The sequence below is a fragment of the Vitis vinifera genome, chromosome 18, assembly GCF_030704535.1.
Source record: "Vitis vinifera cultivar Pinot Noir 40024 chromosome 18, ASM3070453v1".
Classification (NCBI taxonomy): domain Eukaryota; kingdom Viridiplantae; phylum Streptophyta; class Magnoliopsida; order Vitales; family Vitaceae; genus Vitis; species Vitis vinifera.
In genome coordinates this window covers 10,865,511-10,883,059 of record NC_081822.1, presented here as the reverse complement: position 1 = coordinate 10,883,059, position 17,549 = coordinate 10,865,511, and the positions used below count along the sequence as shown (strand labels likewise).

Here is a 17,549-nt window from a genome sequence, read left to right as displayed (position 1 = left end):
TTAACCAAAGTGAATAGGAACCGGAAGACATCGGTCAATGATATGATGTGTCTTAGGGGGACCTTTTCACTCCCTCTATTTTTTCTGTTCATGGTGTACGCGTAATAACCCTAGGCCGGGCCAATACAGGCAAAGAGTAGGAGCCAACCTCAAAAAACAAGGGCCCAATATTTTATTAGCAAATTATTAAGGTAGGCCAATCTTTTGTCAACAAATAGAGGGTAGGCATCTGTTATATATAATGTCCAAGTTGACCAAGCAGTGAATTTCATGCAGAGGGATGGAAGGAGGTCGGACTGATCAGAACGAGGGAGGTGGAAAGGGCAGCGTTTGCGTGACGGGGGCCACAGGATTCATAGGATCATGGCTGGTTATGAGGCTTCTCCAACGAGGTTACTATGTTCATGGAACTGTGCGCGATCCCGGTTCGTACTACTCGTAATTCACTGTCTTGGTTTATTTTCTAAGATTTAATACCATTCATGCATTTCATATCATAAGCTTATAACGAGGGTCTGTTGCAGCGGACCATGGTAAGGTGAAGCATCTTCTGGAATTGCCGAAAGCCGGCACGCATCTGAGCTTGTGGAGAGCAGATTTGAAGGAAGAGGGAAGTTTTGACGATGCTATTCAGGGATGTGTTGGAGTCTTCCATGTCGCTTCCCCTATGGACATATCGGTTAAGGACGCCGAGGTAATAATTTATAATTGTTAGCTTAATATTTCCATGAAAGAGGTGATCTTTTTGGCCATCTTCCGTGATTGCAGCCTAGGCATTTGAAATGGTTAAAAAAAAAAAAAGTGGTATGGAGCAATTTCTGTTTGCAACAAGCTTGTATCCTGAACCCCACCCGATAAATACTTCTTTTGTTTTCTCCAACGGCGTGGAGCACTCAAAAGAATAACATATTCTGAAAATGTCTCGTCTCAGTGCAGCCAAACAGTTTGATATTTGACTATTAATTATTACTATTATTATCATTATAATAACTGTTATTATCATATGTTGATAAATGATAACAATGGACGTCCTTTCCTTTGGTAAAGATGAATAATATTATATACTGCTGCGGCAGAATGAAATGATAAAACCAACAGTAAATGGAATGTTGGACATCATGAGGGCCTGCACTAAGGCCAAGAGCGTTAAGCGGCTTATCTACACTTCAACCACCGGAACCATTTCCACTGGGCCACAACCGCCTCCGCTTGAGTTTGATGAGAGCTTCTGGACTGATATAGACTACTGCAAGGCTCAAAAGATGACTGCATGGGTCAGAACTCATCTTTCTTTTTTAACAAAATTACTACATAATTAATAACCATGACCCGGTAATTAACAAGAATACTATGATCCTGGCCTGACGATTTTAGTTGTGCTGCTACAGATGTATTACGTTGCTAAAACAACAGCGGAGAAAGTTGCATGGGAATTCGCCAAAGAGAAAGGCCTTGATCTTGTCACCATTCATCCGCCTTTCGTGATTGGTCCTTTTATTTCACCTTCCTTGTCAGTTGGTGCTAAAATTTCACTTGCCTTGCTTACTGGTACGTCTGAAAAAAGTCTCACTTGACTGGCTACTTTGATTGTTACTATTGTTATTATACCACGATCACTGCACACTATGACATATCCTTCATGTTATATACATATATAGGAGATGAACGCAGCTATGTGCTCTTGACTCGAGGACAAGCTGTGCATGTAGAGGACCTGTGCAATGCTCATATATACCTGTTTGAGCATCCAGAGGCAAGGGGACGATACATTTGCTCCTCTCATTGTTTTGAGATCACAGAGCTTGCTAGGTCATTGAGCAACAAGTATCCAGAGTACAATATCCCAGCCAAGTATGCATGTCTACTGAATGACTATATGCTATATTTGATTTTGATGCACTGGCTCATCGTTAGCTACCACTTGATGAACTTTGTATATTGATTTTTGAGCAGATTTGAGGGTATGGATCAATTCCCGAAACCCGTTCCGCTCTCTTCTAAGAAACTATTGGACCTTGGATACAAATTTCAGTACAATTCGGAGGAATACGACATTGGGGATGTGTGTGCTGAAGCCATTGAATCATGCAGAGAGAAGGGGCTTCTGCCACTTCCGGCTGACAAGTAAGAAGCAACGAGACCAGAAGTGATGGATACTGTCACTCTCTTTTATCATATTCCTTTAAATTTGACAATTGTGCACTGTTTTGTGATAATGCTGACCACTAAAGCTGTGATTTATGCGGTTTTGCTCTCATTTATGTTGGATTTCATGGCCATTGAATTTGACGTGTGATTTGCCTTTAGTACCCCACACCCCTGGCGTGGGCTTCGGTCCATGAAATGTAGACCTAAGTGACTAAGTACGTCAAATTTTCAGGCTAGGTCTCAGGAAAGCCTGAGAGAAGTTGGAGGCCCTGGATCTTGGCAGGTAAACATAGGCCAGCAAATCGAGGGGTTGGTTGGGTTTGCACCCAACCAGAGCCCAATCCAAATATATAAACGTTCAACTCTTACGGTTTTACTTAACCCAACCCAACCTCAAATCCAAGATAGTCAATACAAACGTAATTTATTCTCATTTTTCCAAACTTGGGTTAGACATGTTCGGATTATTGAGTTAAATTTGAGTTGAGTTAAACCCATTTGTAATGAATTTTTAAAATTTTATCTTTTATACATTTATACCAAAACTTAAATAATAAATAATATATCATTCTAAGATAACAATAAAAAAATTTATTATCTTGCATAATTAAATTTTGATACATCACTTTGAAAATTATTTGAATTATATAAATTGAACATTGTCATGTGAAATAATATAGATTATAAATATTATAAATTGTTAAATCGAATTAGTTAAGCTTGTTTTGGTTGAACTCTTGACTCAAGCCCAATTCAAATTGAGTTAGGGCCGATTTCTCTCAATCTAAGCCCAATTCAAGTATTATAAATATTTTTTCAAACCATCCTAAATATCATGTTGGATATAAACTGATTTAGACCAACTTGTTTAAGTAGCACCACACCCTAGGCAAATTCCAAACTAGTTACTTGGAAATGCAAACATCAATATTGTTAGTAAGAGAAAAGCAAGCAATATTTTCCTTTTCTTTCTAACCATGAATAAAAAATTATAGAAAACTTGGTATGGTCTAGTCCCCTTCTAGTTATGCTAATTTAAGAATAAAAAGGAAAATAAAGTGTATATTTTTGGGATATGCAAATGGAGTGAAAGAGTACAAACTATTGTGCCCATATTCAACATTCTCCAAATGTCTTATTAGATATGATTTATAATGATTTTGTGATGTTAAGTCATAGGAAGGAGCAATTTGATGTAGAAAACAACTTCAACTAAAAGAGAAGGTGGAGTTTGTGCCTAAAGTTTCAAGAACCATCGAAAGAACAATTTAAGTGCTGAAGTCAAAGGAGAAAGGAGTGCAACATTCTAATGATAAAGAAAATACATCATAAGAGTAATAATATAGTTTGATTAGAGATAGAATGAGAAGATAGATTAAACCATCTCAAAGGTATGCTTATGCACTTAGTGTGATAGAAAACATTGAAAATAAGAAACATTGTACTTATCATGAAGTTATCACTAATAGGGAGTCTACATAATGGATTGTTGTTATGAATGAAGAGTTTGAATCTCTTCAAAAGAACCATATTTGACAACTAGTTGAGAAGCCTAGTCAAGTTGTCTATAGTCTACGAAGGCTTGTTGAGCTTACAGGTGAGTTCACACTTTCTTTCAGCTAAAGGGCTACACATAAAAGGAGGGAAAGGGTTTCAATGAAGTGTTTTCTCTAATTGTGAAACATAACTCAATCAAAGTGTTATTGCTATGATTGCTTTATTTGATTTAGAGTTAGAGTAATTTGATGTCAAAATTGATTTTCTATATGGCGAATTGGAAGAACATATTTGTTTACATCAACCTAAGGGATTCATTACTTCAGGAAAGGATGACTATGTTTGTTTGTTGAAGAAATCTTTTTATGATTTAAAGTAATCTTCTAGGAAGTGATATAAAAGGTTTGATACTTTTATGATTGGTAATAACTACTTTAGGACTAAGTATGAAAAAAGTGTTCATCACAAGGAATTTAAAAAAAAAATTAATTTTTTTTAATGATTCTTTCACTTATTTATTGTTGTATTGATGACATGTTAATTACCTAGCTATAAGAATATGTCTAATGTCAATTGGTTTAAAACTTAACTTAAAGGGGAGTTTAAAATGAAATACCTTAAAATTGTGAAGAAAATATTAAGTATGATGATTCATAAAGATTGAGAGTAGGGGAAATTGTATTTTTCACCAAAAAAGATTGAGAAAGTGTTGGAACATTTTGGAATGTAAGGGTCAAAACCAATGAGTACTCAATTAGTAGCTCACTTCAAACTTTCAAGTGTTTTATCACCAAAGATTAAGGAAGAGGGGGAACACATGTCATGTTTTTTATGCTTGTTCAATGGGAAAGATCATGTATGCTATAGTTTGCACTAGGTCAGACATGCAGTTAGTGAAATGAATGCTTCAATACTTGAGAGGAACATCACATGTTGGCTTAGTATATAATAAGAGAAGTAAGTCTCTAAGGCAACTGTTGCTTATATTGATTTTGACTATGCTGGAGATTTGGATAGAAGGTCTCTAATAGGATATGTATTCACTTTATGTTATAGTGTTATTAGTTGGAAAACAACCTTGGAATCTATAGTTGTTTTGTCAACAAATGAAACAAAATACATGATTGCAGTAGAAGTAGTGAAAGAAACTATTTAAGCTTAAGGGTATGATTGGTGATTTAGGCTTATGCAACAAGGTTTGACTATTGTGTATTGTGATAACCAAAGTGTTATACATTTAATTAAAAATTAAATATTCCATGAGAGGACCAAATATATTAAAGTTAGAATGCATTTTATTAGAGATGTGATTGCATGGGGTGCTATTATAGTGAAAAAAAAATCCCTATAGGGACATTCCAACAAATATGATGACTAAATTCATTCCTAGAATTAATTGTTTAGACTTAACGGTGTTGGTAGCATTTGAAGGCTCAACAAAAATGTGAGAATAAAGTAACATGAAAGACTTTTGATTTTATTTGAATCTTAGAAATTTAAGCCAACATGGAGATTGTTGAAAAATGTCTCATATTCCATTTTGAGTTAATTAGAAACGTCATTAATAGTTTCTTAATATGATATATTCATTTAAAGGAGTTTCCTATTATCATAAATGAAATATCTTATTGTGAGATCTTCTTTTAGGAATAGGTATATTTGACAATTATATCATTAGTTTCTTATATGAAAATTTTCTATGTAATTAGGAAACTATATAAGAAAAGCTTTTAACTTAAAAGAGGGAGTCTTTTTTTGGGTGTAATTGAGAATTTGGGATTTGAGAGCTTCAAGTTGTAATCTTTTTCAACAATAATGTAAGTTATTCCCCATCTTCATGCATAAATATAAGCTTTAATTCGAATTATGTAAATGATCATGTGCTTTGTATGTGTGTGTGTGTGTTTTTTTTTTTTTTTTAAATTTTATTTTATTTTATTTTTATCATTTTCTTATTTTCTCATTTCTACTTTTATTCTTTGTTGTGGTTTTCTCATAATGCTATCTAAGCTAGAAATCTACCTAAAAACTTGATTTTTTTTTAATAATTTGAAATCTAATTTCAAATAAATTTATTAAACTAAAATTTACTATATGATTTTTTTTTTTTCAAACCAACCATGACTTATTTATAAGTATTATAACTCTATTAATCATCTTATTATTCAAGGTGATTATTCTAAATTTTTACAATAATTTCCACGATAAAATATTCTCAAAGGTTCTTTACAAATTTTTTTAAAAAAATTAGAGATTAAGTTACAATAATTCATATAACTCAAATTAATATATGTTAGAACATTTAACATAAATTAAAAACAATCATTTAGGTTGTTATTCGCTTTGTGGGACTTGTTGGAACTTTCTTTCGTCTTTTTATGGTTTTCATAAATTATATCCAAGTCTAAAATATTTAGGGAAAAAGGTACGCATTTTCACACTACTTATTAGGGCATCTTGCACGCAAAGGAATTAAAAAAATTCTAGGTGAACATGATACCATTGCATATCAGAATATAATATTTCATTTACCTGATATACATGAAATGAAACATTATTTACACAAAATTAAGTAAATCAATCCAAATTATCACTTTTGCTAAATCAATCCTTCATCCAAAGACAAATATGATGCAAATATTTACATTCGATTAGACAATGTATTATTATTATTATTATTATTATTATTATTATTATTATTATTATTGATAAGTAAATTTTGTTCCCATTAAGACTTAAACATGAAATCTCCCACAAATCCTCTCTATCCTTTTACCACTTGAGCTAGGCTTCAAGGGCAATTAAACAATTAATGTATTATTGTTATCGAACTTTCATCGAAAGATACACATTTGTATCCAAATATACACTTCATTCAGGGTTTTTCTAAAATAAAATTTTGTGTCTTTCGTATACTAAAAATTTCACCTCCTTCTTGATTTGCTATCTCTAGGGTCCTATTTCTTATTTTCTTTTCTTTTCATTTTTGTCTTCTTTAAGGTCTTTTTATTCTCATTTCTATTTCACACAACTATTTATTTACTTTTCTTTCCATACGGATGCAAAATAAATATGATATAATATAATTATTTAATCTTAACTCAAATAATATTATGCTATAATTTAAAATAATTAGTTTAAATATATAAAAGTACTCCTAAATTCTTGACAAATAATCTCCATTATTTGTAACAGTAATATATCATTAATAAATTTTAATTTCATCTTCTAAACACAATCCAAGTAATTTTGAAGCTTCACATATTTTTAACATTAATATATCACTAATAAATCACTAATAATTAGTTTGAATAATTTTAATGCTTCTGATAAATATTTCTCTTTGATTCATATGAATTGTCTCATCAACAAATAATTATTGAAAATTTATTTTAACATAATTTTTACTAAAAATTAATTAAAAATACATATAATTGCAAATAAATTTTAAAAAATAACCATATACTTTGAATCACTTGCAAAATATCACAATAAATAAATAGATCTAACTTTCAGTAATAATATCTATAAATTTTTTTACTAAAATCCAAAAACCCAACATTGGATCCAAAATCCAATTTTGTAACAATATTCTCTATATAAAGTAGAATATCTTCCTAAAATTTCATATGAAATTGATTATGTTTAGTCTATCAAATGATGTTTCAAACATTTCTAGTAAGTCAACTATCTAGGTTTTTTTTTTTTTTTTTTTTTTCTAAGTGGTTTTGTGGTTTGCTATCCTTTCTTCTTTTTTTCCTTTCTAGCAATGGCTTTAACGCCACTTTCATCTTTCTTAATAGATTTTATTTATTTATCTCTCATCTTCTTAAAATATCATATACTATGCCTACATAGTTACTAATTTAATTAAATCTTGTGTTACAATAAAACTATATTTTATCGTATTCTTAATTTAAGTCTTTATTTTTTCCAAATATTTAAACTTTAGCTAATTATTCACTAACTATTAATTGTTTAATCAGTCAACTTCTAATAATCAAATTCTCAACTCTACAATTAATGTTTATTTGAAAAATAAGATATAGTTATTGAATAAGGAAAGCGTAGATATCTTTATAATATTATGAGACATGAGAGAGAAAATATTAATTATGATATGAAGATGAACATGTAAAGTATATACCGAAGAAACATAGGTGGAAAAGAAAAATGAAAAACATCCGATAGAGGAAGGATTTACAATTCAAAGTATAAATAAATGGGCTACCATAAGGTGTTTTTAATAGTCATATTCCTCAGCCATTGAGAGCCCAAAGTTGCTCGCATCCTGCAGACCTAAAACCCCTCCCCACATTTTCCATGAAAGAATCTGAATGCATGATCAGCTGGGTATTTGGTATGATTACTGAAGAAATTGAAAGAAAATTTATCACTCATGTAGGGCTCTTTACAGTTATTTTGATATGAACCTAACATTAAAGGGATCAAAAACAAAAACAAAAACTCAATTGATCCTAAGGTACCGAATTGTAACTTACCCAAAGTTCAAGAGAGTGACCGATGATATGGTTGGCTAAAGTTCTTGTCGATGATCTTATGCCGGAGGCTTTTCTTGGTGGGCTATTGATTGTACTTCAAAATGGGCACGGTTGGTATGAAATAGGACTGGACAGGGCCCCTAGTCCTAGATTCAACTCACTAATTATTGTTTTTCCTTGATATTGACGCCTCAACTAATCCACAAAAGGAAATGCTTTTTAAGCATAGACAAACTTGCACGAATAGAACTCATCTTAAAAAATAATCTGAAAATTTGAAAATACGTTTAGGGTTTATTATTCTTATAGCATTTAAAATATAACCATGACGGTGCCTACCAACTTGTGAGTTGTCACAAAATACAACCATTCCAGGGGCCGGCAACAACCATGATAATGATTACGGCCAGGTTTTCGTCACTGCTCACGTGGCCGTGAGTCGTGGTAATCTACTCTGCTGCTTTTTCGACATTACAGAAAATGAAAAAATTCTGAATATCTCAATTCCATAAAACAGATGGAAGAAGGAGAGAATGATGGAGGTGGGAAGGCAGTGTTTGCGTGACGGGGGCCTCAGGATTCATAGGATCATGGCTGGTTATGAGGCTTCTCCAACGAGGCTACCATGTTCATGCAACTATCATCGATTTACAAAGTTATAACTACGGTTTGTTGCAGGCAACGCGGAGAAGGTGAAGCATCTTCTGGAGTTGCACAAAGCCAGCACCCACCCCAGCTTGTGGCGAGCAGATCTGAATGAAGAGGGAAGTTTTGACGATGCTATTCAGGGATGTATTGGAGTCTTCCACGTCGCTTCCCCTATGACAACGATTCAGGATGTACAGGTTTTTTTTTGTTTTTTTAATGTAAATATGTATACTGCAAAGATTGTGGTCAACACAGTTCCATGACAGGGGCTATCCGACTTCTCTTCTCTGATTGGAACAACAATTAATTCTTTCTTTGCACCATAACACAGTTCACATTTGAACTGGCAACAAAAAATATTAACCTGATGCATGTGAATCTTTTATCATTTGAACCTATCGACAAGAAGACAAGAACTTCTGTTCCCCGGTGGCCTGACCCATTAAAAATAATGGTAGAGATTGCAGAATGCTACTGCGACCAAACTTATGGTTTAATGATTCTTGAAGCGATTAATATTGTTCCCGGTAACGGTGAATGACATGCATTGATGATTAGTAAATTAATGGTGTGGCAGAATGAAATGATAATCCAAAAGTGAATGGGGTTTTAGACATCATGAGAGCCTGCACCAAGGCCAAGACCGTCAAGCGGTTCATCTACACTTCAACCACTGGAACCATTACAGTTGGACCGGAACCACTCCCGCTTGAGTACGATGAAAGCTTTTGGACTGACGTCGACTACTGCAAGGCTCAGAAGATGACTGCGTGGGTCAGCATTTTTTCCATTTCATATCACATTTTTTCAAAATTCTATTTAATTTGGACCTGTGACTATAACCTTAATAACATTTTCCATTGCAAAAGCATATCTTAAAAGGTTATTGCTTAATTTCCTCCGTGAAAAGTCATGACTTGTTTTCAAGATCACTTGATTCACTTCAAATGATTTAATAGACTTTCGAACAATTACTGAATTCCAAATTAGTCCAAAATTATGAGTAAATAAAACCAATTTCACTATTACCTAATTAGTACTATCATAGTTAGCGAACTCCAACAGGTCATATTCGGCAGCTATTTTATTTAGGATCAATATACAAAATCTAATGACTAATCTTCAATAGCCATGAAATTGTAGCCATAATCTAATGATCCCGGTCTAAGTTTTCACTTTGTTACAGATGTATTTTATTGCTAAAACAACAGCCGAGAAAGCTGCGTGGGAAGGGCACCGTTTAAAATACAACCATGACGGTGACTGCGGACGCGGACTAGTGATAAAATGAAACTATTCAAGGGCCGGCGACAGCAATGATAATGACTACGGGCCGGGCCCAAACATTCTGGGACCTGTACATTGAATTTCCACGAGCATTTTCATCCCCACTTACGTGGCTGTGAGGTCAGATAACCTGCTCCCTTCTTCTCTGAGTTTACTAATACAAGTACAAAAAAATTTCTGAATATCTCAATTTGATAAAAATGATGGAAGGAGGTGAGAAGGGCACCGTTTGCGTCACGGGCGCCTCGGGATTCATAGGATCATGGCTGGTTATGAAGCTTCTCCAACGAGGCTACTATGTTCATGCAACCGTACGCGATCCTGGTACTACTCATTCACTGCCTTGCCCAATTAATTTTCTAATAACATTAATTCTTAATTACAATCTTATAAGTTATAACGTGGGTTTGGTGCAGGCAACGTGGAGAAGGTGAAGCATCTTTTAGAGTTGCCCAAAGCCAGCACACACCTGAGCTTGTGGAGAGCAGACCTGAAGGAAGAGGGAAGTTTTGACGATGCTATTCAGGGATGTATTGGAGTCTTCCACGTGGCTTCCCCTATGGACATATCGACTCAGGATGCCCAGGTATTCTTTCTTAGAGCATGCTTCGAGGATCCACGATCAGTTATCTTATTCTATTTTATTTATTTTTCCTTTTTCATTTTTAAGTGATATTTCCATGAAAGGGGCTGTCGGACCTCTCTTCACTGATAGGAACAGCAAACTCTTCTTCCTTTAAATCTTTAACACAGTTGAAAATTGAACTGGCAAACAAAGAATGAAATTTGATGCATGCGAGTCTTTTGAACCTATGGGCAAGAACTTCTGTTTTTCCCCCATATGATAACAATGATAGATATTGCAGGAATGCTACTGCAGCCAAACTTACAGTTTAATTCTTGAAATGATCTATATTGTTCCTGATAACGGTGAATGACAAGTACTGATGAAGATATTAGAATATTAATGGTGTGGCAGAATGAAGTGATAGATCCAACAGTGAATGGGGTTTTAGACATCATGAGAGCCTGCACCAAGGCCAAGACCGTCAAGCGGTTCATCTATACTTCAACCACTGGAACCATTACAGTTGGACCAGAACCACTCCCGCTTGAGTACGATGAAAGCTTTTGGACTGACGTCGACTACTGCAAGGCTCAGAAGATGACTGCGTGGGTCAGCATTTTTTCCATTTCATGTCACATTTTTTTCAAAATTCTATTTAATTTGGACCTGTGATTATAACCTTAATAACATTTTCCATTGCAAAAGCATATCTTAAAAGGTTATTGCTTAATTTCCTCCGTGAAAAGTCATGACTTGTTTTCAAGATCACTTGATTCACTTCAAATGATTTAATAGACTTTCGAACAATTAATGAATTCCAAATTATTCCAAAATAATTTGTAAATAAAACCAATTTCACTTTTACCTAATTAGTACTATCATAGTTAGCGAACTCCAACAGGTCATGTTCAGCAGCTATTTTATTTAGGATCAACATACAAAATCTAATGACTGATCTTCAATAGCCATGAACTGTAGCCATAATCTAATGATCCCAGTCTAAGTTTTCATTTTGTTACAGATGTATTTTATTGCTAAAACAACAGCCGAGAAAGCTGCGTGGGAATTCGCCAAAGAGAAAGGCCTGGATGTTGTTACCATTCAACCCCCTGTTGTGGTGGGGCCATTTGTTACACCTTCCCTGCCTCCTAGCGCTAAACTTGTACTCGCGGTACTCACTGGTACGTCTGAAATTCTTCGCTGTCTTGGTCTCTGGCAACTTGTGCGATTTTATTTACCATAACTATATTTTTACAGTACAACTTACCATATGTAATAAATATATATCTCTAGGAGAGGAAGCTGGCTGCAACTTGTTGGCTCGAGGACGAGCTGTGCATGTAGATGACCTATGTGATGCCCACATATACCTATTTGAACATCCAGAGGCAAAGGGACGGTACATTTGCTCTTCCCATTGTTTTAATATCATTGAGCTAGCAAGATCATTGAGCCTCAAGTACTCAGAGTACAATATCCCAACCAAGTATGCATCACCATATGCTCTGTTTAATTTTGATGCACTGACTCATCTCTACCTCCTGCCTGATGAACTTGGTACACTGTGATTTTTACTCAGATTTGAGGGTGTGGATGAATCCTTGAAATCTATCCCTTGTTCCTCTAGGAAACTATTGGACCTTGGCTACAAATTTAAGTACAACTCAGAGGAATACGACATTGGGGATCTGTGTTCTGGAGCCATTGAATCATGCAAAGAGAAGGGGCTGATGCCATCTCCTGGTGCCACATGAGAAACAAAGAAGCCAGGAATTATGAACTCTTATCACTCTCTTCTATCATATTTCTTCTGGACCTCATAATTGTACCCTATTGGACGATAATGATGGCCACTGAAGCTGTGACTAAGGTGCTTTCCTCTTATTTCCATGGAAATTTCATGATTATATACTATGCTTGATGTGTGATTTGCCTTTGTACTGGGCCGGCTTCAGTTCGGTTGCCCTCATTATTTAGGGTCAAATAATACAACATTACCACATATATAATATACATTGTCAATAACCATGATCTCTTTGGCCTTTAGCCTAACAGAAAGGCCTTTTATCTTGTTAACATTTATCCCCTTTCGTGATTGGTCCGTTTATTACACCTTCCTTCCCAATTGGTGCCAAAATTTCACTGGCCTTGCTCACTAGTACGTGTGAAAAAATTTCACTTGTCTCAGTTCTCTACAGACCAATACAAGAAGATGAATATACTGTCACACAACTTTAGAGACAGTCAATAAAACCCGTACACCTAAATAGAACATGTACATGCACGTAAACCTTGACAGTCTCTACAGGTGCTGGTGGAGCCAAAATTTGGGGGAAAATTTTCCCGCTGAAGTGTATTATCCCGATCATGGCAGGTTCTTGATGGGATAAACGCAAACAATGCACAACCAGATTTTATCCCCTCTTGTGATAACCTAATAGGAATCAATTTAATAGAGTAACAACAATTCACCCAATGCAACAAGAATATGAACACCAACAATTTTTAGCATGGAAAACCTTCCCAAATGTGAGAAGTAAAAACCACGAGACCCTTAGGCCACTTAAACCCTCCACTAATATAATCAATGGGTTACACAATTCTCTCTAGATGAAATTAGAGATTTACATCAGTCATATCTCAAGACAATTAGTCTTGGCAAATACAAAACAACTTGCATAAAACAATGGAGAGATCTCACCAAAATAGAGTCACTGTTCCCGGACACAAATCACCATTGTTCCAAACTCCAAATCCAATCTCCACTGTTCAAAATGAAAGATCAATGATTTAAGAGCGTGCTAACCAAAAATCATCTCGATCAGACCACGGATTAATCTCGATCAAAGCTGAAGATTAGAACTGCCCGGGTGAGAAGAAATTAGCAACAAAGACGCACTGTTCACGGACTGAAACAACAACCTTCCATAACTCCAAATCCGATCTCCATCGTTCAGATTAGAGATCAATGAGTTGAAAATCTCTCCTTCAAATTTCAGGTCGATCGGACCACACACGAAGCGGGATCGGCCGTTTGATGAAATCTGGACAGTAAAGAGAAGAAAAGAAATCAGCGTTTTTCTTCTCTCTAACTTCAAAAATTCAGTGGCTCTTTTTCTCTCTAACTTTCTCTTCATTTTTCTTCTTATTCTCCTCCTAAGGCTGCAAAGATAAAGAAGAAGAAGAGAAAACGGTTTCTTCTTCCCTTTTATACATTAAGGCCTAAGAAGCCTTAAATGTTTGGGCTTTGGGCTTTCCTCCACAAGAAGGAAGTAACCCAACCCAACAGTTCTGCGTCTATAGATGTGGTTTTATTCTAACCTTAACTCTAGGCCTATTGTGGGACAACATTTTTTTCTTCCGCAGATACTGGGTTCTATAGATGCAATTTTTCCTTTCGCTACCATAAGACCCAATATATATATAAAAGGAAGAACTAGTACCAATTTCTATCGTAGACCATTTAGCTTTTGGTTTCTGAGGCATTCTCTCTGCAACTCCACAACGTCCAGCAATTACCATGGAGATGCTTCAGGCCAAAGATCAAACCTAGGTCGTCTCTCATCAAAATAATTCAAAGCTTTCATCTAAAGATTTTGCTCTCATCAGGATCCCCTGCTGTTCATCTAGGGTTTGAATTCACCTACGGTTCGTGATGGTGATGGTGATGGTGATGGTGATGGCGTGTTTTGATAAATTAATGTACAAAAGAGATTACTAATACATATTTATACTCATATAATTTTCTTTACTTCATTCTGCCTTCTGAGTTCCATAGGTGTTATGGTTCAAAGTTGCGATATCGGTCATTAACTCGGACGTCTCGAGGCACATCGGTTTTGGTGTCTCGGCTTGATATTCGGATAATAAGCAAAATATAATAATTAAAATTTTTTAAAAATTATAAAAATATTATAAAATTTTTTAGAAAAATAAATATAATTAAATAGTTTTAAATAATTATAAAATAAAATTTATTTCACATTTAACATTATTTAAACAATTATAAAGCCTTTGCAGAAAACAATTTATAATAATATTAAAAAATTTAAATTATTTTATTTCACATATAATAATATTTTTACTAAAAAACATAACTCAATCATCAATTCCATTTTTAATTTTGATTAAATGATTTTAATAATATTAATATAATAACAAATTAAATGGTTTGAATAGATTATTAATAAGAAATTAATACACCAAATATGCTACCATTACCATATAAAATAATGCACTACATATCATTTATATCACACCATTAATATATAAAACAATAAATCATTATCATATGAAATAATAGTTTAAAAAATCAGTTAATATATTATGAATATCCTTTCTCCAAATACCCAAATCACACCCACGATCCTTTTTTCAATATCACCAATTCATTCACAGGACTCACCCACACCACAGTGAGATAAGTCCAAAAAAACAGAGAGAAAAGGGCAACAACTGTTGTTGCATTCCCAACGGCACCACCGAGGGTGCTCCACATCCATTATGCAATTAGTGATGCCCTCAACTTCCTCTTCTTATACACCTCCAACACTCATGGTTAGACCGATGCCTTTCTTCTTCTTCATAATGGGTCATGGGTCTTGGTTGTTGAAATTTTTTTCCATTTGAAGGCAATCTCTGATTTTTTTTAGAGGTTTTTTTAGGTTTAGATCTCAATTGTTGTTCATTTGCTATGATTTCGAAGTGAAAAAATGATTTCTTTTGATAACTCGGAAGGTTCAATCTAGTCAACTCAAAATCCTAGATCGAGTCAATCGAGATTAAAACAATTCTTGATTTGAGTCTGAGTTTTAGATCGTATCGGGTATCAGGTATCAGGTATCAGACTCGGCGCGAAGAGACTTGAGGCGGATACGACTCGGCCAAATCGTATTGGACTCGGCCAATACTTTGAACCATGGCCACATGAGAAACAAAGAAGCCAGCAGTTTTGATGTAATGCCCAAGTTTTTTTTTAGGGGTAATTTAGGAAAATATTAATAATAATTAAATTAATTAATTAATCAATTTAACAAAATTGAAATAGGGGTAAAAATGTAATTTTATGAATAAATACCCTAGGTATAAATTAGAAATTATGTTCTTCCTGTTCTTTTCTGAATAGCGTTCCTATTCACAGAATTCTAGAAAATGTAAGGTTGAAGTCGGATTTCAGGGTTTAAAGAACATATTTCTATAGATAAGATTATAACCCCTAAATTAATATTTTAAATTCATTAGTTAATTTCAAGTACATTATATATTTTTTTGGAAAACCCAAATCTAGATTAGGGTTAATTTATTTATTTTTAATTCATTTTAATATCAAAATAGTGAAAATTTAAGATTTTGATTTATTGTTGGAAATTGGAAAACCTTAAGTTTTTAGATGAAAAAAAAAAAAAGATTCTTTGGAAGATTTTGATTTAGGCTAGGGTCAATTTATTTAAAAAAAAAAGTAAATAAATATATTGTTAATTGTGGCTTAAGGGATTAGAAAAAGAAAAAAAAAATGCATGTGCACTGGTTGCATACGTGTGGGAACTGTGCATCCACTCTTTGTAGCATGATGTGAGGATTTTACGGGTCGGTGATTTTCACATACTCTATTATTAGACTTAGCCATTGGGACTTGTGTTGCCACTTTTTGTAGCATTATATAAGGATTTTATGATTGAAATCTAGTTGGTGGATTTTCACATACTCTATTATTAGACTTTGATGGATACTTGGGTATGTAATATTTAATAGTAGCAGGACTCCAGGCTTTGTGTTATTAGGCTTTGATGGGTACTGTATTATTTAATAAAAGAATATGTGTACGGATGATATTGGGGTGGTTAATATATATATATATATATATATTAGCAATGATGGAGAGTTGTTGTGTATAGGCTATGTTTGGTGAAAAAAAAAACTTGGAAGTGAGAAAATATAATTTATAAATAAAAGAAAGTAAAGTTTTCGGTATTATAATTATATTAATGATGGGTGTAAGTAAATAAATAGCATAGAATTTAATTAATGAAATAAATTATAATTTAATTAAATTATGTTGTGTCCCAAGAAATAAATTGAAAATAAAATTTAAGTTTTATATGAATTAGAAATTTATTAAAATTTCTAAAATAGGAATAGATTAAATTATCTTTCATAATTAAAAAACATTAATTTGAATACCTAAAATTTTAGGATTGTCAAACCTATAATTTTAGATAAATAGTAATGATTATTTCTCTTATATTTTGTCAGGTGAGAGTAGATTTTCAAGATTATTTTTCTCCAAAGTTTTTGAAGACTTCTTTTGAGGTAAAGGAAATTAATGCAGTTGATTTTTTTTTAGAAACAAATTTTTATATACATCATTTGGAAATGTTTTGAGTTATTATTCGTTTTATGCATAGATCAAATATGTTTTGCATGAAAAGTATGTTAGAACCTTACATTTTGTTTATAACAGAGAAATGTGAAGATATTATGTTTTGCAAATTTGAATAGTTGAAATAAGTGTTTGACTCTGGTTTGTTTGACCATTGTCAACTAGATATAATAGTTGACTACATTTCTTGGTGGTTAGAGGTTACTAATACTAGTAGTGTTTGGTTCCGTCCACCTTAAATGAACAATTTGAGGCTAGCCACCTATTTGAAAAGTCCTACATAATTGGACACCATTTGATGTTTGATGACCAGAGTAAATAAATAATTTGAATGTTTTAATTGAATTTGATATGAAAATGTTTGAATCAGAAATGAAAGTGTACAATTAAAAGTTTTGAATATATTGGAAAAACTGACTCAAAGGTTTATGAAAATAATTAGTTATAATATTTCCTATTTTGCAAGTGAACTTCAAATGTTTGATCCATGGGCTGCATTAATGTTCCTTATTGGACTTTG

The 17,549-nt window shown here is 33.6% G+C and overlaps 2 protein-coding genes and 1 pseudogene across 2 annotated transcripts; all 3 read left to right on the top strand.

Moving 5' to 3' along the window:
- The first annotated feature begins 280 nt into the window (after positions 1-280).
- On the top strand, positions 281-2,296 carry LOC100259090 (bifunctional dihydroflavonol 4-reductase/flavanone 4-reductase). The gene is given in 6 exon segments (XM_010666645.2): positions 281-425; positions 525-694; positions 1,077-1,274; positions 1,389-1,548; positions 1,659-1,851; positions 1,954-2,296. Coding segments are annotated over 6 exon segments (1,209 nt in total).
- Positions 2,297-8,169: 5,873 nt separating this feature from the next.
- LOC109121597 (bifunctional dihydroflavonol 4-reductase/flavanone 4-reductase-like) lies at positions 8,170-10,086 on the top strand (annotated as a pseudogene).
- Positions 10,087-10,282: 196 nt separating this feature from the next.
- On the top strand, positions 10,283-12,546 carry LOC100267635 (dihydroflavonol 4-reductase). Its single transcript, XM_019216415.2, is given in 6 exon segments — positions 10,283-10,406; positions 10,499-10,668; positions 11,062-11,259; positions 11,672-11,831; positions 11,944-12,136; positions 12,230-12,546. Coding segments are annotated over 6 exon segments (1,089 nt in total). The 3' UTR covers positions 12,474-12,546.
- Positions 12,547-17,549: the final 5,003 nt, after the last annotated feature.